Source organism: Scaptodrosophila lebanonensis, unplaced genomic scaffold (genome assembly GCF_003285725.1).
Source record: "Scaptodrosophila lebanonensis strain 11010-0011.00,11010-0021.00 unplaced genomic scaffold, SlebRS2 tig00000092-arrow-pilon, whole genome shotgun sequence".
NCBI classification, from domain to species: Eukaryota; Metazoa; Arthropoda; class Insecta; order Diptera; family Drosophilidae; genus Scaptodrosophila; species Scaptodrosophila lebanonensis.
Window position 1 is genome coordinate 2073742 of NW_022060566.1, and position 22754 is coordinate 2096495.

A 22754-nucleotide genomic window follows, 5' to 3' on the forward strand; every position below is an offset into this window, starting at 1 on the left:
ATAAAGGAAAAAAAGTTAATTTTAATTGGAAAATTATACAAAAATATTCAAAACGTTTGCCGGCTGCATGCTTGTTGTTGCTGTTGTTGTAGTTACAGCTGTTGTTGTTGTTGCTGTTGTTGGTATTGTTGTTGCTGTTACGAGTTACATTCGCATATCTGTTAAATCTAAGTCCATAAGTAACTGAAACGTCACGTTTTCACGCGCCAATCGAGCACCGATCCAGCAAACAGCTATGCAACAGCAACAACAACAGCAACAGAGGCAGCAACAGATACTGCAGCAACAACAACAACAACAACAACAGCAGCAGCAACGCTAACGATGACGATGACGGGCAGTTGCCATCGCCTTCCATCGTCGCGACGCCCCGCCAGCCAACAAACACCTTTGCAATCAACAAAGCAATTCACGCATTCAATTAAATGCCTTCAATGCGCTCATTCAAGTGGTTGTTGCTGTTGCTGTTATTGTTGTTGTTGTTGTTGTTGTATCTGTTACCGCTGTCGCTGAAGTATGCATTAAAATCGTATAAAATTGTCATGTTAATAACCAATAATTGTTAATTTACAACACTCGATACGTTCCAAAGTTTTGCCGCATTGCACAGCCAGCCAGCCAGCCAGCCAGCCGGGCAAACAAACAGTCAACTAACTATCCGACCATTCCGTCATTCAGTCATTCCGTCAGTCAGTCATTTAGTCATTTAGTCAGCTAGTCAGTGAGTCGTTCGTTCAGGTGTGCGTGAATGTTTTGAATTATTCGCTTTTTGTCTCGTTTTGGCATTTCTGCCTGCATTTGTATGTCGATTGGCATATTTTCCGTGTCTTACTTATTTCCCACTTCTTGGTACATATTTCACTTCATTTTGTTCAATTTGTTGGTAATGCTCACAAATGTTCCACAGCTCAGCAATTATCATCATTATAACTGGAGGCTTTTGGAAGACCAAAGGAGAATTAACCATAGATCTTAATGACATTTCCCATTCATGGATATTTTCATATTAGCATTAAATAGATGTTTTAGTGAATAGTGGGGGTTCTAATCTATTCTAAAAACTGTCTCAGACAATTAAAAAAAAAATTAATGTTACATTCATTTTCAATTCTTTCAGAACTAGAACCATCCTTAATATAATATAATATAATATTATATATCAGAGTAAAAGACATCAATAGAGTATTAAGTAACCATTTCTAATTGTGCATCAATGTTTTATAAAGTTTTTTATAAACAAATTACTTTATAAAAACATATGTATTTTCAATTAACTAGATTTTAGCTTTCAGAAGTGTTTTTTTTTTAATTTTTTTTTTTTTTAATAGTTATCAGTCAATAGACAAAGTTATGCATTAAATACGAACATAGTTGGGAACAATTTTTTGTTTCTCTACATAGTGTCCCTTTTTTTAATGAAAGTATTGTATGCATGCCTACAAATAGCGTTCTCTAATGATATATGTAGTTCTAGAAACTTTGTCGATTTTTCAGAAAATTGCAATTCATAATAATTGAAAACAAAGTTCGCAAAAATGTTTAAAAATATAAGAAATCTAAAATTAAAATACTGGAAATACTTTCAAGAATATTGATTATTCTTTATTGAATATATAAAGCTATTGCAGATGAACTCTCTTTTTTGATTACTGGCATTAGCAACTATCTTGAATCAGATTAAAAAAGAAAAAAACTTGTTATAATCCAATCAACAAAGAGTATTCGAACTATCCAAGCTTTCTAATTGTCGGCTAATGCTTTGGAACTTGGAACACACATCAAGTCAGTAAGTCGCCTAATTCCAGATTATAGCCGCCTTAGCTCCTATATTATCGCTTATAGCTCATTTATTTCAAATCTTTTCATAATCGGACTCTTCGCAAATGCAACTTCAATGGAAGGCTTGTTTCAAACCTAGTAGTTACAGACATGTGTTTACTTGTATTTATTTATTTATATTCTATAGTAGTTTACCAATCCATTTATTTAGCATATGGGTTTTTCTTTCTCCCTCTCTCTGTCTCTCTCACTCTCTTCCTCTCTCTCTCTCTCTGCTGCTGTCTTTCCACACACACACAATTCATGCGAATCTGTTGAATTGTTTTGCAATCGATTTGAATTTCTTGTTGTTTTCATTTTAATTGTACTCGTATATTTGTGTTTTCACAAAACATACAAACACATGTACATACATACATACGAGTGTAGTATATGTATGTACATGTGTGGATATTTGTATTATTTTTTTTATAATAAAAGCGCGCATGCATCGACTTCAGCGACTTTAAATAGAAAAATGCAAACGAAATAGCAAAAAAAAAAAGAAAAAAAAAGAAACAAAAAAACATGTATTAAAAAAATCAAAATCATTTTATAATTAAAATTAACAACTTTTCTTGTCACGACTGCCGACGACTGCGATGTCGTTGAGTGGTGTGCCCTGCAGCTGTGCTCTATGCATGCATGTGTGTGTGTGTGTGTGTGTGTATTTGTGTGTGTGTGTGTGTGTGTGTGTGTGTATCTATGAAGCCAAATCCGCCGACTCAGCTGCGAATTGCGATCTAAGCACGGTTGTCGCTGTTCGCTTTTTGCTATAATTATGCGCATTTTCAACAGATTTATATCTTTCTTTATATTTAAACACAATAAAAAACTACACACACACATGCATGCATGTACATACATATGTATGTATGTATATTGGCTAGAAATGCGCCGGAGCTGCCGACAAACGAGCAACAATGAGGCGAACGCATATAAAAGATAGCGAATCTCATTAACTTGCGCACGCTGCCTGCCATGAGCCGTAGATATCGCATATAAACACACTCACGCACGCACACACACACACACACACACACACACACACACGCATACAGCCCATACCATACCATTACAGTAGGCGAAAATATTTATATGCCTCCACATATTTTGTTATAGTCCAAATATCCCTACAACACACATCATAGAAAGGTTAGAAATCAATTAATTTCACATATTTGTTGCCTAACTATGGGAAATATATACATTTATGTACTATTTACTCATTTGAAATTTGTTATAAATAACACTTTTAGCTTTTACAATATAATATCAAAAATCAGTTAATTTTTCTACAAACACATGATAGGTAAAATAATAATATAAATAAAACTATTCATTAAATTTTATTAATAAACAGTCATACAAAAAGAGTTATTTAAAAAGTTGTACAATCAATTAATAGGTATACAAGCAAACAACACACTAGAATTTAAAAATAAAATCAAAATATATTAATATATTTAGTTCCAACAAATTGGTACAAATCGTAGCAATTAATTATTTACAGTAACAATTTGGATTAAAGTTTGTTAAAAGAATGAATAACTTTTAAAATATACTTATAAATAGTAGATACATGTATTTCATAGATAATACATAACTTCAAAGATCGCTTTTTGTTTTTACATAAATGCATATTATATTTTTACTTTATTTTTGACGAAAAATTCCGATTTGAATTGAATTAGAATTAATTATTTCTTATTAAAATATATAATATATAATGAATATAAATAATTACATACATTTTTGTTCTTACCTTTCCTTTGATTTTGAAAAGCATATTAAAAATGCAAAAACTAAAACAATACATTTATACGAATAATGCAGTTCTATCCGCACACTTTTGCCAACTACTGTACAAACATATAATGTGTATAATTAGTAATTGTTGCACAAGCCAAATGCGCTGCCGGGTAGCCGGTGAGAGAGACGGAGAGAGAGTGAGAGAGAGAGAGAGAGCGGCGGGCACAAGATACAGAGAGATGGCGAACGAGTGTGCGAAGGAGGGAGTGTCGATGGGGAGCGAGAGGGCAGAGAGCGAGTGAATAATTCTAACAGCAAATTAAAACCCATATTCAAGGTCAGCAGCGACACGACCAACAAGCGGGCTGACTGACTAACTGACTGACTGAATGGCTAGCTGCGTGGCCTGCCTGCCTGCCTGCCTGTTGGCCGCAAATGTCTCTGGCGCAACAAAAACAACAGCCGCGGCACTGACGTCAGCAACAGGAACTGAATTTTGCGACTGAGACTGCGTCTCTGCTGCTGTTGCTGCAGCGGCAGCGGCTGCGATTGCGGCTGCGGCTGCGCATGCGTCGCGCGTTTTTACACGCCAGCGAAACGCGCGACCCGCTTGCTCAGCAAATTTAAGCGGCAACTTCAAGTCACAAAGTAAAGAAAAACCAAATAAAATACAGTAAGAAAAAAGGAAAAAACAGCAACAACTGGCAATTCAAATGCAAATGTTGTAAAAATTCATGTCGATCGCTTGTCTGCGATTGGGCGGCCACGCTTTTGAGCTTTGAATTTAAAATTGCTAAACACTCACACACACACACACACACACACGCACACACACACCCAAAATACGTTTGGACATGAACACGAGACACGGTCTTGGCAACAACACCGCGGCGTCAATTCAATTACGTTGCAGCAACATTTTACAATTTGCAACAAATTGTTAACAAACGATGCCAAGCAATAAAAGCCACAACAACACACAAATCAATAAAATGCGTGCCGCCGCCGCCTCTGCCACCCGCTCAAGCCTCACACCTCACGCCACACGCCACTTGCCACAACCCATCGGATTGGTGGTACGTCGACCCATCGACCACCGACCATCGATGTGGAGGAATTGAAAGTTCGTGCTTGCGATCGAAACACGATCAGAGAGCTGGAATTGTTTATATCCAACTGCTTTGAGGTGAGAGATCTGACAACGCTATAAAGGCGCTGCAATTGATTTATTTGATTTTCCGCAAATTATGCAAATCTAGATGAGTCTAGAGCAGGTCGATTAGTCCCTTTTACAGTCCTCGTATTGTAATATAATTTCAAGTATAAAGTATATATTAGCTTATCTAAGGGCAAGACCAAACAGTCGACAGCTTTTCAAATGTTTTTGGGGCATTCTGTTTAACCTTGCGTTAATAGCAAGACAATAAATATACAGAAAGAAATACTATATAGGAAGGATATCTGACTATAACATCTGCAGTTTGCTGTTAGGCAGATTTAAGCAATTCCAGGAGATCTCAAATTCTTCATATCTCGCCTTTTTCTGCAGACATCGGAAGAATTGTAAAAGGTGTTGAAAAATGTTTAAAAGCAGTTTTTGGCTTACAAATTGAAACGATAGTCTGTTGTTAGACAGACTCCAGGACACCCCAAATTCTTAATCCTACGCCTTTTTCTATTTAATTTGTAGTTTAATTAAATAGAGGGTTATAAAAAGTTTTAAACACTTTCAAAACTGTTTTTGGTTTACAAAATATTTTTAAATTGTAAGTTGAAACGATTCCTGAGGATCCAATGTTGAAAAATTACTCGAAATGCCTCAAACTAGTTTGTTGGAGGAGTCTATTGGTGATGGGTGCGGAGATCGATGCTAAAAGCACCAGATGGTCTAGCTTTGAAATATATTTTAAATGAATGCTTAACATGTTTGAAAGTCTTCTTTTTAGGGGTCCCACACTTATGTAAAGATATATATAATTAAAAAATAATAATAATAAATAAATACATTTTTCTTAGTTGTCAGCACTGATATGAGATTTGGTTTAGGATTAGGTTTGAAATCTTTCTTGACACTACAGCTAGTTGTGCTTCTATATTTGCTGTCTCTTGGCCTACTTTTAAGCAAAGCATTTTGTTTTAATTATTTCCAGCTTACTGTCAAGCATTGTTCGGCACTACAGTGAAAACTCTCTTGGCCGGACACTCACGACCATTCGCCCAAGAGGAATGTCCGCTTAAGGGGATATTTAAATACTTCAATACACCGATCGAATGTTTTAAAAAAGAGCGTCCGCCGAAGAGAGTGTCCGCATAAAAGAGGTGTCCATTAAGGGAGTTTTCACTGTATTTAGCTGTTGGTACTCTATGGCCTTTTCTCTTATGGCCAGCACTCTAAGAGACTAATAATCTGATACTTGTAAAGCTAGCCTAAGGTTTACAAATAAATAAATATTATTATGAAATATTACTTGTGGCCCATCCTCCTCTGATTCTCCATAATCCTCACACTCTCACGGCAGCACTATCTTAAAGAATGGTGTTAGGGGGTTTTAAAAAGGCGGATTGGCATTCGAAAACCTTGACATTTGCCGTGTTGTTCCAATTGTGGCGTCGATGTCGGCGTCGGCTTCGGCTTCGGCGTCTCGACGCGTCATTTCTCGGTCTCGCGTCAATTGCAATTGCAAATTTATGCGATGAACAAAAAGATTTATGCGCTGCATTCTCGCATTGCATTGTTCGTTCGTTTTTCTGTTTGTTTTTCTCTTTTTTTTTAATTCGTAATTAACTTATGCTTGCATTGTTGAGCTGCCAGCTGAGCGTTTAATTGCAACCTGACAACTAGCCAGAGACATGGAGATAGAGAGAGACAGTGGCAGTGGCAGAGACAGACTCAGAGACAGTGGCGGAGGGAGGGTGGGGGGATAGGGACTGAGGGACTGAAAGGCAGGACGGTGGCATTCACATGGCAGAGTCGTCGGCGCCGCTGTTGACACTGCACACACAATAGCGTCTAAAATGTTTCCGCAAGCGGTCAGCAGCGGGCAACAAGTGGACACGAATGTTTGGGCCCAGCCAACGAATGAAAGCATACACTGAGAGAAGCAGGGGAAGGGGATTGTGAAATGTTTTGCAATGCTGGCTGGAAAGCACGAAAAAACTAAGAACCTTTTACTTTGCCAGATTCCTGCGTTCGTACATTCAAACAGCGCTCGAATAAACGAACATCTGCCAAGCCTCCCTAATGTTATTTACAATTTTCAATAATCTATATACATATATACAAGTATATAACAGTTTGTCCTGACTGACTGACTGACTGATTGGTAATCAACGCACAGCCCAAACGGTAAGAGCTAGGAAGCTGAAATTCGGGCTCAAGTATCCTTTCATAGTGTAGGTGCGCACTAAGAAGGTAAATTCGAGCTCCAAAATGGGGAAAGAATAGTCTAGCATATATTCTGAACTAAAAATCAAATATCTGAACGATTTTGCTGGCTCTAATCTAAGACTTACGAGCGAACCATCTCAAATATAAGTTAATTGTCATTTATCCAGATGGGGTTTTTTTTTTCAAATCATCGTTGTCTTACATTCTTTCGCACGGTGTATGTAGATACAGCATCATCGAAGGACATGCCTCGAAATTTCTGCAACACCACAAGCAGCAGCAAACACACGCACCACAAAGGCCTCTAAAGGCCTCGCAGGCAGGAAGTGCCAGTCTGCTCCTTCGTCTGCCTCGACCTATGCCCCTGCCCCTGCCCCAGCCCCGGCCCCTACCCCTGTCTCTGCCCCCTTTTTCTACTGTCTGTGTCTCTATCGCTGTCCATTGTCCATTGTCTGGGGCAACAACAATTGCGTGAGCGCGTCGCGATGTTTGTTGTGGTCAGCATGGCGCGTTTTGTGGTCAGACCGACCCCAGTTGTTGTTGTTCTTGTTGTTGTTGTTGTTGTTGTTGTAGCTGCGGCACAATGCCCAAAAATGCCAAATGGAGCGGAAGCCAAAACGACAGCCCAAATGACGCTCTAGATGTTGACGAACGCAATGAACGCACTTGACCGGCCGGCTGGCCGTCCTGACAAACAATATTATTATTTTCTGCAGCAGCAGACTATGCTTGTTGTTGTTCTTGTTGTTGTTGTAGACGCTTAGGCGTACAATACAACAACAAACAAGTGCGATTTGAAGGTCAGTCCCACGCTAAGCTCAAGGGATGTCCGGCCATCCAGAATACAAAAAGGAAATAAATAATGATTTCATGTGCACCCGAACGGATTCCTACACAGAGCCAAGGTGCAGACGCATTTTTGCAAATGGACGGCCCATACATAACTCTATTTTTAGGGAGGAAGCCAACCAAACACAAGGGAGCAGTACGGAAGAAAGAAATGCCCAATGGAAACCATATACAAGTTTTCAAGGTCTAAATAATCCCATGATTGATTGATGGATATGGCCAAATCGATATATATAGGCTGTAATTGTAATCACAAGAACAGTGACGTCAAATGTGTTTTAAGGAAAGCAGAGAAGCTTTTAAAGGAATGATTAAATATAAGTACTTAGTTAGATTTCGTATGTGTTTTGAATTTTATTGCAAACATACAGCTTAGGATTTATTTATTTAACTGAACAAACTGCATTTGAGAAGGAGGCGTAGTAGAATTATCAAGGAAGGCAGGTTGAAAAGCAGATGTTTTTCTCGCTTTAAAGTGAATAGAGAAATTTGTATAGAATTGTATTGAGCAGAAAATTTGTAATATGTTTCAAATTTTCTGTAAGCATTTCATAGTAGATGAGTGTATGATGAATAAATCTTAACTAATATTAACTATATTCAGCTCTATTCTCACAACTCTTGCAAACAAAAAGGTTCATACAGCCAAACAAACAAACAGGCGAGCACTGCAAATGCGTGGAAAACAAAGAAATAAAACAAAAATAAACTAAAAATCATTGTTCATACATTTGCTTTTCAACAAATTTTAATTTTCTGTATATGTATGTATGAGTTCCCGTAACGGCAGATATCTGGCTATAAGTCACGATAAGTTTTATATTTAAGATTCTCTTTCAAATCGCAGCTACTCACAATTTCTGCTGCGAAAGCCTGCAAGTTCGCACACACAGTTTAGGTACATACCTATATATGTACACACATACATACAAAATGCGGCTGATAAAAGCCACGACCAAAAGAAACACACACACACACACGCATGTTAAACCGCGAACGCTGCGTAAAACGCGTCGTCGCGCAATGCCGCCCAAGTTCAAGTTCAATGTCAATGTTTATAAATAAAAAACTCGTTCAATCAAAGCAGCGCACACGCACACACACACACGCACGCACCACATGCAGAGACGACTTTTATGCGTTTTGTGCGTCGTTGTCGTTATCGTCGTCATAGTCGTGTCGTCGTTGCGCGCATCGGCAACGGCGACGGCAACAAGTGGTCGGTGCGCATACATACACATATGTATGTGTGTGGTACTGCGATTATTTTGCTGCGTCGCTGGCGACGCCAACTTCAACGCCGACGCAGGCGTTAATGTTTACGTTTCATATTGCGCTCAACGCACTGCATACGCATCGTAATTGTTGTTGCCAGTGCTGCCTGCCTGCCTGCTGTTATTAGTGATGTTGTTATTGTTGTTTCCAAAGAGCACAAAGCAAAGAGAGCAACTTTGCCCAAAGCGAGTTGGCTGACGTGACGTCAGTATTGCGTAGACGCCGCCTCACGCACCAGACAACGACGACGTCTACGCACGTTTTTCAGTCTGTTGCCCCCCACACAAACACATACATATGTACACAATTTTGGGGGCGCGTCTCGTAAAGTGCGTATGTGTTCGTGTGCGTGTGTGTAGATTGTGCGTACGTCTGTGCGTTAAAGTTTATTTTTGTGCGTGCGATGCTGCTGGGTCGATGGCCACAGACCGGCCCAGCTGATTGTGACGTGTACATGTGCGTGCTTCAGTGCATGTCAAACTGTGCAAAAAACATATGGAAACCTTAGCCAATAGCTTCACAAAGTTAATATTGAAATGTTAATTAATTAAATAAATATTTAATCAACGTTTTACCAAGATTGCTCTTCTCCTTACACAAATTTTTTATTAAGCAGCAAATGGGAGCTGTTTGCTTAGATAAAACTAAAAATGTTGATGCAGAAATTTTACATTAGTTTAAGATGCTCCATAAATTGTCTCTTCTGAGTTTTCTTTGAACTCTTCCCCTGTAAACATGACGCATATATGTATGTATGTAGTTGCGATCAAAGTCTGATTATTTGTAGTTTTGTGACTTATTTTATTTCGCATGCTTTGTGTGAGTATTTTGGTCGAAAAGATTGTGGTCAGCTGGCTTGTGATTGTTTCATCCTCAACCGATTCTCCAAGCAAAAAATTAATTCCAAATCGATTCTTATTACAGCTCCACCAATTGCCACAATTCAATTTTTGAAGTAGCACTACTTCCCATGTACATACAAATATGTATATGCTAAGTATATAAAGCTCTACAAAGCCAAGTTAAGTTGCTTTTATTTCTGGCTACATAGCTTCTTATATTTGTTATTATTGTAGCTTATGTCGTATGTGTGTGTGTGCATGTCTTGGGTGCTTATTTCAGATTTTTGCCACTAATTTTGTTTGGACTGTGTTTCAAGGTCGCATTAGCAGCGACGCCAACGCCGCCGCCGGCGTCATGCAATCAGTCAAAAATGAGCAAAACTGACAAAAAAAAGCAACAAAAAAATTGCCAAAAATGTTTGACGTGTGCGGCTTATGTTTGTTCACACACACAAATATACACTTTTATAGATATATGTACATATATACATGCATATGTACATATATGTATGTATCTACATATATAATATATTCATGAGCTGCGTCTGCGTGTTTAATTTATTAATGACTTTTTTTTAGCATTAATTTGTTGCTGTTGTTGGCTGTATTTCGTTCGTTACGCTGAAAATTATTTCCCACTGCATTCGGAATTGTCTGTGGCCAGACCTCACTAGAGCTTTACGATTCCTAATGCCAAAGCGACAACAAAACTAAAAAGAAACGCATCCAATAAAACTTAGCTACAAAAAAAGAAAAGATCCCAAATAAATTAAAAATACAACCCATAAAATGGGATGAGACGAGCTAGTTATAAACAAAAACCCGCACTTTTTACCCTCAAAAATCCGGCAGATTAGCGGATAGGAACGATAAACAAATGACTTTAATATTCTTGCATCATATCTTTCAAACAAATATTAATCGGGTAATCAATCAGTTATAAAATAAAACCTTAATTAAACATCAATCATTTCAATTAATTGCAAGTTTAAAGGGGCACATTATATTTACAAAATAAAGGAAATTCTTTCTAATGAAAAAAGGCCAAAATAAGCTACAAACAATAAAAAAATTGAAAATAGATAGACGTTATAAAATAGGCATTAAAATAAACAGTTTGGCAATAAAATAATGCAAATATATGCATTCCTACAATTGCATGTCGATCAGCTTTTGTAAGCTTGCGAGAGCAGTATCTGCAGTGTTCGGACTTATCATTAACCAGAAGGAAACACATACATACACACATATGTATGTACATACATATGTATATATATACATATGTATGTACAATTTGTTCACAGATGATTTGCTACGAATGTAAAAAATTTAATTTTGCAGACATTTCTTCACCTGAAACTACATACACACATATATGCTTAATTATTGCAAATGTGATTTCAGAGTATTTAACAGTCAATCAGTTTAAAACTTAACAACTTATTTTTCATTATTATTTTAGTTTTATTTATTTATTCTCTGCGGTCGCAAAATCTTTGCAATTCACATTTGCAGGCGGCAGTGGTAGCGGCGTCGACGTTGCTTATCGCAGTGCTGTTCACGCCCTCAAACGTTTGTTGGGGGAGTGGAGAGCGTGCGAGAGGAGAGAGGAGAGAGAAGCGACGGCACGGTACACTAATGCTAAAGCTTACTAGCTTGCTAGCTTCTTTAGTTTTGTTGTTGCCGTTGTGTTGTCAAGCAAAGCTCTCTCGTAGCGGCGACTATTGCGTGCGCTTTCTGCTTCTTCTTCGTCTGCTGTCTGCTTTTGCATGCCGTCATACTCACACACTCACAGACACACAGACGGCACACGCACGCACACATGCCGCTGCTGGCTACGCTGAGAATGCGAACACCAAGGTCAACCTGATGTGCTTGCCTGCCGTCGCCGTCGCCGCCACCGTCGCCGGCCAACTGCAAAAATGAGCTCTAAGAAAATAATTAAAAAGGCGGCAGCAAAAAGAAACAATCATAATAATAACAAACGCAATTCTATTATTATTATTCTTTGAAGCGCAGCTGTGAGTTGGCATTAGTGCAGTTTTAGAGTCATTGCGCGGGTCGATCGCAAAGTAAATTCAAACCCCAAAAGATGATAAAAATAAATCGCAGTTCCCAAATGGCCTTTCAAGATCAATATTTGCCAAATCTATAAGAAAATATTAGTATTGCCTTGTAGAGAACCACAGTTTCTTAAATAGTTATGTATGTTTGTTTCTCTTTTAACAAAACTAAATACTAGCGTAAGCATTTTAGAATTTATTGAACAAATCATGCAATCAAGAACGATATAAAATAATTAATAATTGTCTGCAGAAAGGACCGAAGCGGAAATTCATTTTGTTTATTTTTACAAGTATTTGTTTTTTTACATTTAAAGCGTTTATAACATTTCTTTAAAGATCAGATAGTGGCTATTAAGCGTTGAAGTATTAAGTTCGACAGATTTTTCATAAAATATTAACGTCTTATCGGCTAAACGCGCTGCGCATGCTTTGTGCAAAGTGCATAAGAGGGGCGAGGGTTGGTCTCTGATGGTATAGAGAGACAAGGCTAGCAACAGGGACAGAGATAGATATAGAGACAGAGTAAATATAGAGGCAGGGACAGGGACGGGCACAGACTCATCAATGTAGCGCCCAATAAATTGAACCAAAAGGTTAACATTTCTATTAGAGCCACTCCTTTTAGTTGCTGGCTGTTGTTGTTGTTGTTGTTTCTGTTCTTGACCACCGTCAACGTTTTCTATATGCATGTCTGTGTTTGTGCAAACACTGCGGCGAAATATGCAAATTATTATGTTTGCATATCGCCTTCTTCATTCATTTTCTCCCTCTCTCTCTCTCTCTCTCTCTTTCTCTGCACTGCCCTCCTTTCTGGCCTTACTGGCTGGCGCTTGCGGCCTTCTTTTGTTCTTGCTGTTCCCGTTCTTGTTGTTTTTGTTGGATTATTGGAATGCTAGCTGGACTTGAAATGCACTGATTGCATGGCACAGAGGCCTGCGCCATCAAATTGCACACATTTATGTCTTAATATAATTTAGTCCTCGGCAAGCTACCGCCCCACGCCTGCCCACCTCCAACCATTTGGGCTCAGAAGCGCTCACAAATTTCGTTGCTCGATGGTGCATCCCAGTGGTGGTGCTCCGAGTTGCAGTTGCTCATAATATGCACAAATTAATGTTATTTGGAAATGGATTTTCTGGCAGATATTCTTGTAATTATGCCATAATTTCAATTTATTGATTTTGTGCTCAGTAACCGCAGCCGTCCGATCTTAGATACAATGTTGTTGATATTCGCATACGATGCTTGGATCGAAGATGAAGATCTCAGTCTCAGGAACAAAATAATGCCGATATATAGAAAGCGTCCAGGTCTGACTTTATTGCTTGCCTAAAAAATGATTGTCTTCTGTAGATCACTTAATCTTTTCTATCGATTGCTTTGCAGTTCTGTGGCAAACGTTTCTAATTTGGAGGAACTTTTAGAGAAAAGTTAATTGTGGAATTAGAAAAGAGTGAGCACTGCTGAGGGCAAAAGCTGGCAATAGCTGATCGATATGAAACTATTGTTAAGCTATTGATCGTTATCTTAACAATAGTTTCATAGCGATCAGCGATCGCATACGCAGCAGCTCCTGACCCTCCTTAACCAACCAGCTTTCTCGGTTTTTTCAAAAGGAAAAAATATAACTATAAATACATATAAAAAAAACATGATTTCACAAATCAGGAAATGAGAAAATTAGAATATTTCGCTATTCAAATTCAAGTTTCAATTTAGAAACATAGAAACAATTTCACAACAGTTTAAAAAATCATTTTATTAAACATTCAAAACTTCTAAAGTTGAATTTTTTGTTCAATCTCAAATAAAATTAGAGTTTAACATTTGCTGAAGTATTCAAAATCGCAATTTCTTTCTAGCAGATCGATGAAAACTATTGAAAATTAAGAGAAATGTCCCAATCCCCATGTGTTCTCACGAATATTTATCGCTTAGAAAGTAATATATACACGTCATTGATCGGCAGAAGAAAGAGTTGAGAAACTGGAGAGAACACTTTGAATGACTTAAAGTCTTGAACAATATTGAAACATTTTTGACGTTAATATTTGTTTTTCTCCTGAAAGTATTGAGATTAGAAAATTGTCTTTGTGGTTTGGGAAGAGGCTTATATTTATGGTTATCTGTAATTGTTCCTGCTCCAGTTGATTTGGACTCTGCACCTGCTCGTACAATTTTGCTTGCTTTGCGCAGCGTTTTCCGATAACTCTGGCATTATTTCTATTCATTTAATTTAAATGTTTCTCAACGACCCGCTTTTAATTCGTTGACGATTTTGCGAACTGAAATGGAAAAGGTAACGCCCACGGGCACGCAAAGTGGCGACTACCTGGTTGTCTCGCACACCTCCCAACCCCTCCCCTTCTGGTCCTGCTTGGTGGCTGTCAGTGGTTTTTGTGCAAATTTATGTTGTTGACTATTTTACAGCAAATTACATGCAACATTTTGTGGCGCGACGCGACGCGTCGTGCCTGTGCTGCTGTGCAGCTATGCAACTGGGCTTGGCGTTAGAAATCAAAGCCTTTGGCGTTCATTAGCTTTGGGGGCGTATTGCTAACGTTAATAATAACGGGCCAATGGATGAGTGCCAGAGGAGGGAGATGGCTAAGTGGGACGAGGACGGGGGAGTGGGGAACAAAACGTTTGCGGGTCGTTGGGGCGTTCAATTAAAAGTGTTGCCAATTTGCAGGCCAAGCAGCAGACAGGCTACCAAACTAGACTGAAATGGTGGACTGGAGTGGAGTAGAGTGGAGTGGAGTCTGGATTGGAGTGGTGTGGAATGGAGTCTGGAGTGGGGGCCAACCTCCTCGCTGGCCACGGCTGGCCGTTGTAATCAGGAAATTCGATTTTCTTAATACGCAACGGGCCATGCCCAGACGATCAAGGAGCCAGCCAACCAGCCAGCTGGTCCAGGCAACTTTTGCCGTCTAATACGCGCGTGAATTTATTAGCGCTCATTTTGCACGACCCGTGCCCGTCCCCCATGCCCCCGCCACCACCTTCGCCAATGCCCCATGCACATCCACAAGTTGGCCAAGGCCCAGCCCGGTTCCAGCTGCAGCTTCAGCTCCAGCTTCATGTTGGGGGCGTGCGCTCTCCCGATACCAGATTGCATTTTAAATAAATTCTAGCGCAAACGGTGCGTGACAGGCCGCTGCTGCTGCTGTCGCTGCCTCAGTCGCTGGCTCAGTCTCTGCCGCGGCTGCTACTCATAAATTCCATGCGCACCGAAACCTCATTAGATTCGACGCCATTTTCGATACTTTCCGCAAATTGAAATTTTCACCAGCGCACCAAATTCCGAAAGCTATGTTATGTCCGCTCATTCGATGCTGCCTCCTTTGGCCGCCTTTTCAATTTTCGCCGCAATGAAAATTTATAACATGAGCCGAAAAGTTGAATCGTTAGCGCCTGCGCAAAAGCATTTCCCATTGCATACCCCTAGGCGTGCATGCGCACATTAAAATCAGCGGCAGCTTAGCGAGGCCAACGCATTGGAATACGAACAGCATGGCTGTACGGCATGGAGGCAACACGATTCATACAATACTTGCCTACACATATAGCTAGAAATACCCTCCACCAGCGGGCATCATGCATTCAAGTTTACAATTCGAAGAATATTTTTCTACATTTTTTTTCAAATCAACCTAATAGGCTGTTGATACAAATTACAGTATTAAATAAAAGATGTGATTTAATATGAGGTTACAATTTCAACTAAAAAGCTAGCAAAGCCTACAAAATAAATGTGCAATATTGTCTATCAACGGCTCCTAACAACAAATAGTAAGTAAAGGAAGAAACTAAATTCTAACTAACAGATAATTAAAATACTTACATAAGGAAGAAAGAAATCTCTTTTTGTAGCAAATATTAGTGTTATTATTATTATTATTATTATTATTATTATTATTATTATTATTATTATTATTATTATTATTATTATTTGCAATTCAAACAAATCGAAGGCGAAGTAATGCCACATAAGCAGTTCTGTATAAGTAGTATGTATTTGTTTAGGCTCCTAATTGTTACAACGATTATTATTCAAATAGTTATCAATTTCATTTAATTATTATATTATTAAATTGAAGAGCAAAAGCATAAATTATTGCTTTTTCAAATTTCACATGCACTTGATTTACTATATTTATCTATTTATGGGCGATTTTTGTGAGCTGTGGAGAAAACCTATATTTTCAAACGGAAGCCAGTTCAATATATATTCCAAAAAATTCTATTACAGATATTTGTCAGGAGACACATATGTTTATTTTTTTATATTTTTTATTCAGCTAAGATTCCTCATATTTATATATATCTACATACCTAAGTTTCTTACTCTTTTTAGTTTAAAAATTATAAAAATTAATTATTATTTTAATAGGAAATAAGAGTATCTGTTTTTGTCAAACCTACATGCTAAGTCTCTCTCTAGTAATTCAGAAGTTTCCAAAGATGGCTTGACGGACTAACTAAGCTTAATCAACATTTATAGATATATTATTGCATATATTATCGAAAAAGGTGATTCTAAGCAATTTTACCAAAACGAGTTAGTCAGTGAATTGAAATTGAAAACAAATGTAATAAAAAACAACTTTAAAAGAGTATTTCAAAACAAATTTTTGAGAATTAGTTTTGATATCAATTGAAGCTACTGTTTTGCAATCTCGAATGTATTTTTGAATCACGATCTAGCTGTGACAGATTTTATATTCTGCTGAACTCTATAATAATACAGAGCATAGACAAATCTGCAGAATTGACTGAAAGAGTGTAGTTTTCAACTCAGAATGCATTCAAACCTACACCTCTAATGTTGATTTATAATAAATAAAATAAGGAAGAAAGAATGTATATATGTAGTTCTGGAAGAAGACATTTTTTTGAATAGGATTTACAACTTACACTTTTTCATCTTCTTCAATCCTTGAATTGTTTTCAACTGATAATTCTTTTCAGTATTGATGCTTAATTAGTTGTGAAAGGTTGTGAAGCGTATTCGAGCTTTGCGATAAAACTGCACAAATTGTATTTTCATTATTAGCTGTTGCTGTGCTCTTTGTTGTTGCTTTATGTTGCTGTTGTTGCTGTTGCCTAAGCGCCCTAAGGCTGCGCATGCGCCTGGCCAGCATTGTCATTGCCATTCGACGTCGTGCTGTGTTCACGCCTTCGCTTGAATGCTTGAACGGTTGAGCCGTCAGCGCCCGCAGTCATGAGCGGGTTGTGCGGGGAGGGAGGCTGTAGAGAGCAGAACAGTCATGATCATGGCCATGGCTATTGGCTATGGCCATGGCTGTGGAGGAGGACGAGCGGATAGAGGTTGGGAGCCACATCTTCAAAGCTGCGGCATTGGCGCTGTTACATTTCGCGCTCGAATCGTAAATCTAATAAATGTTGTTGCCGCTCTTGTTGCTCTTGTTGTTGTTGTTATTGTTGTTGTTGTTGTTGCCTTTCCATTCCCATTCCCATTCGCCGGCAGATAGTAACACACCTTGATTGCTGCACCAACTTGGCCAACAGCCTGGCCGATGAAAAAGTTTGTATGCAAAACTCAAATAAGTCATAGCGCTAGCTTCAAGCAATACTTTTGTTGTTGCTGTCGTTCCAGTTGTTGTTGGGTGCGTTGTTGCTGGTGTTGATGGCGCAAATGTGCATCCATAAAACCGTCAAATTGCCCAGCACGGATATCAATGCATGCTCGTATAACTAACTGTTATTGTTATCGGGCCCCGAACATAATCAATATTGATGCCACTTTGAATGACAAGGAAGTGGGAGAGAGAAACATTTAATTGTCCTGCGTTTAGGCGAAGGCGTGTCCTCTTCACTCAATCCGTTCGTGATTGATTGAAAGGAACTGTTCAGAGCACAGCCGCATCTTTGCAGCTCTATTTGCAATCAAATGTGTACGTCAGCTTGCAATGTTTAAAGACTCATCAATCAATGATTGAAGGAGTTCTTAAAACGGACACCTACTGATTTTTTTTCATACATTAATGGAATGGAATGGAATGGTCTCAATCGCAATCAAAAGCATTATTTGATTGAGCGAGTTATTCAGATAGTAAAATATTCGGACATGTTTGATCGAACTAGAAGAATCCAAATTTTGTGATGCCTAGATTGGATCGAAATAAACGCAGTACTTTATCACAACTAGACACAATTTATGTCTTAAGGAACAAGAAAAAATTAAACAACGCAAGAATTGATTGATTGATAAATAAATAAACTCGACACTGCTCTTTTTATTATCTTAAGAGTATAGTCTTTTAATATATTTATAATATTAGTGCACATTATACATATTATTTATGTAACGAGTATTGATTGCATTTTCAATTTTTGCCATTGCAGGTGGTCCTCTCGGCCTGTTCCTCATATTTCCAGAGCCTCTTTCTGGAGCACCCCGAAAGACACCCAATTGTGATATTGAAGGACGTCCGTTTTGCCGAGCTGCAAACTTTAGTTGAATTCATGTACAAGGGCGAGGTGAACGTGCAATATTGTCAGTTGTCAGCGCTGCTGAAAACAGCCGAATCACTCAAGGTAAGGCTGTTGATCTGAATTCAAAATTATACGTTTATACGAAATGCCAATAGTCATAGCTGAAGACTTTCAAGAAAGTGCTTCGAAGTTTGTTCGAACTGCTTTGTTTCTTCTTAAAGATTAGAAGCAAAGAAATCCCAGCAACCAAACAAATAACAAATGTAGATGATAGAAGATGAGCTAGAAGATGATCTAGAAGATGATCTACAAGATAACCTATTAGATGATTTAGAAGATGATTATGTTAAATGTTTAAAAATGTGCAAGAATATAGTTGATAATGTAGATTCAGGGTTTTAGAAACTGTAGACTATATTCGAACTAATTAATAAATGAACTAAACAAACAAAAGACGATGGAAGATGATTAACTTAGGGCATCTAGTATGTTAGTAGATTGATAAGTTATGGACAATAAATCGTTTAATTATCAACATTGGGAACATAAATATAAGAAAATATAAGTTAGGGGACGATTTGCTTTGTATTTCGTATAGTTCGTAAATTTTTGAATATTGTTTGCCTGACTAATGGATTGCATGAACTGTTGCAGGTCAAGGGTCTGGCCGAAATGACGAATCAGAATACAACATTACGGGAACCGGAACGTGAACCGGATCGCCTGCGACCGCATTCACAGCCCAGTGGCAAATCCGCGACCACATCGGCGGCCTCCTCATGCGACAACAGTCCGGCAGTGGATGCGGCAGCGGCGGCTCTGGCCAGCACATCGGCCACAACGGCGTCAGGGACGGCAACAGCACCAGCAACAACAATTGCCACATCAGCAGCAGCGGCAGCAGCATCAGCGGCGGCCGCAGCGGCGCTGGCGGCGGCAGAAAGCGCCATGTCCACAGTCAATAGTAGTGCGGGCAGTGGAGGCGGTGGCGGAGCGGCAACAACAACAACAGCACCACAAGCAGCAGCGCCAGCAAAAGCAACAACAGCAGCAGCTGCAGATGCAACGGGAACAGCCACCTGTGCATCAGCAGACGCAGCAGCCGCAGCAGCAGCAGCAACAACAACGGGCCCAACAATGTCGCTGAAACGAGAGGCGAGCGAGCGCTGCAGTGCGACGCCACCAAAGCGATTGCTGGCAAATGCAACAGCAACAACAACAACTGCAACAGCCACAATAGGATCGGCGTCGCCCGCAGGCGCGCCTGCAACTGCAACAGCGACAGCGGCAACTGATCGTGATGATCGCGACGATGAAGATGATAATGAGGATGTGGATGAGAACACACCAATGGCCCTCGATCTCTATTGCAGACGACAACGCGCTGCCTCTGTCGAGGGCACAACAACGCTCAGCAACAACAATAACAATAGCAGGAGCAGTAACAACAACAACAACAATAGCAACAATAATAATAACAACAACAACAGCAGCAGCAGCAGCAGCAACAACCAAATTAAGCAAGAGAGCGACAGAGCGAGCAGCGGGAGCAGCAGCAACAAGAATGGCGGCGAAGCCGCTGGAGCCACTGGAGCCGCTGGAGACGAGCCACCGCACGCACAAGTAGTAGCAGCAGCAGCAGCAGCTGGAGCAGTAACAATAGCCGCAGCCCATCATGTCCATCACATTATCGATTATGGCGACGATGATGATGATGATGATGATGTCGAAAATGTCCGCCACGAAGATGATGACGATGATGATGAGGATGATGAGCGTGTGGCTGCAGCGACCGTCGCCCATGACATTGCCGAGCGCATGGCACGTCACACTCACACTCACAGTCACGGCCACAGTCACGGCCACAGTCACGGTCACAGTCACAGTCACGGTCACAGTCGCATGCCACAACATTTGCGTTCAATCGATGTCGATGACGATGAAGAGGACGACGACGATCTGAATGATGAGCACGGCATTGTGACCAAGCGGGAAGTGCTCGACGATGACTACGACGATGAAATGGATTTGGACGATGACGATGAGGCTGACAACAGCTCCAATGACATGGGCATCAATATGAAGATGAGCAGCAGCAGCATTGGTGCTGCCGGCAGTAGCGGTGGCGGCGGCGGCGGTGTGGATCTCTCGACGGGCTCAACCGTCATACCATCGCCGCTGATTACGCAACCAGGCTCATCATCAGCGGCAGCCGAATCGGCACGCTCTACGCCCGCAGCCTTAGGCGCTTCGGGCGCCTCGGACCTCACACAACCACGACCCGCCTCGCGCAGCTCTCGCGATGGTGCGCCAGGTAGCAGCGGCCTAGGCTGTGGCGTTGCAGACGCTCGTCCATCCTCATCGACGGTCACGCTGCCCGGCGTTAATGTCGGCGATCTGAGTCCTAGCTCGGTGGCCGGCCTCTTGCCAGTGCAATCGGTGCCATTGGTAAGTTGGAACTATCCTATCCTAGTTGTACAAAGAGGCGGTCTCTGTAGCTCTCTAGCAGCAAAAAGGGGGAGAAATAGAAAATCAACTTTAACCGCATTTGATTTGGGGAAGTCCCACAACGAGGATCATCCAGACAGATGCTATACAAATATTTTGTGATCGTTGAATCGATACACGTTACATTTCGATAGAAAATTTATATAGATAGATATGTCATATAGACGTATTATTGTGATTAGATACACATGCCTCGTTGTTACATTTATCATATACAGATGTACACAATATTATTCCGATCAGAGACTCACATGTAGTATAATCGATAACAGAAGCGATTCGGCAACCAATTACAAATTAAATTAGTAATCAAATACAAAACAGGAAAATCGATCGCACACTAAGTTAAGCTACTTATCAACAGTTGGTTTATCAATGTTTTAATTCTTGATTATTATATTGTACATCAGAAACTGAATACTTTAGATCGATTACACAGTTTTAGCGACCTTTCAAAAGTATCGACAGGCACAGACAAAATAATTATTACCGTTACTCGCACATAAGCTGCTCCCACACATTTGCCTCAATGGTCTACAATGTTCTCTCCTTCTCTTTCCACGAACACGCAGAGCCTCAAGAAAGAGATCGATTGCAGTGAAGACGATAACAGCAGTCACAGCAGACACATGCAACCGCGTTCGGCATCAGCTGGCGGCGGCCTGGGCGGCGATCTTGACTACCGCGCCTCGCACGAGTCGGTAAGTGTTAACGAACAGACATGAACCAGACACAAAACCCCACTCTCCAATCTTCCAAGCGTTCTACCTAGCCCTTACCCTGATTCCTCTGATAACTATCAACAATCCCGAATGCTTTTGCTGCTTCGATAGGTCTTCAAAATTTTCTGTCCAAAACAAAAAACTTAAAAAATAATATTCAACAAAAACAAATAGAAACAATTTGCAAACAATTTTTAAACCGGATTTATACAAACAAACAACAAATTGAAAATATTCTTAACTTCAAAATCACACCTTCAAACGCCCCCCCCCGCTCTCTCTCTCTCTCACTCTGTCATCTCACTCTCTGTCTCTCTCTCTGTCCATCAGTCTATCTATCTATAAAAATCTCTCACAAACACACTCACTCTCACCTAATCTCTCTCTGCTATTTCTATCGATGTATACACACACTTACAACATTACGTATTGCTCTCTGTCTCTCTTTTATATACATTTTATATACATACATGCATATTTATATATATAAATATTTTATTAAAAAATTTACAAAAAAACCAAAACAATATACAATATGAAAAGCAAACCAAAGCAAACAAATCAAAACTCAACATATATTTTTGCTCTTCGTCGTGTTCTTTGTCTATGAATTTTATATATATATACATATATACCTATACTACTATATATATATATCTACCAATATACATATCCATATATATATATATATATATATATATATATATATATATATATATCTATTTTTTTCAAATCATTTTCATTTTATTTTTTTGTTGTTGTTAAGCTACAGAACAAAAAATAACAAAACAAAAACAAAAACCATAATGTTTAGTAGAAAAGTTGCTTAGTTTTATCTGTGTGTGTGTCGTAGTGCTCTCTCTCTCTCTCTCTTTGTGTGTGTGTGTCTCTCTCTCCTCTCTAGCTCGCTCACTCATACACACGGACATACACCACAGTACTGCCGTACAGTATATGCAATAATTTTTCCCATTTTCCTATTGCGCTCTATTTATTTAGTTTTATTTTTTTCGGTTACACACAAGCTATATGTATGTGTGTGTGTGTGTGTGACTAACAAATCCGCTTGCCACAC

At 39.5% G+C, this 22754-nt stretch overlaps 1 protein-coding gene across 1 annotated transcript in view; it reads left to right on the forward strand.

Moving 5' to 3' along the window:
- LOC115627065 (pneumococcal serine-rich repeat protein) overlaps window positions 1-22754 on the forward strand; it is a 124100-nt gene that overhangs the window by 79026 nt on the left and 22320 nt on the right. The window contains exons 4-6 of the mRNA XM_030522611.1: window positions 18360-18551; window positions 19104-20897; window positions 21530-21658. Of these exons, the coding sequence (XP_030378471.1) occupies window positions 18360-18551; window positions 19104-20897; window positions 21530-21658 (2115 nt within the window). The remainder of the gene's footprint in view (window positions 1-18359; window positions 18552-19103; window positions 20898-21529; window positions 21659-22754) is intronic.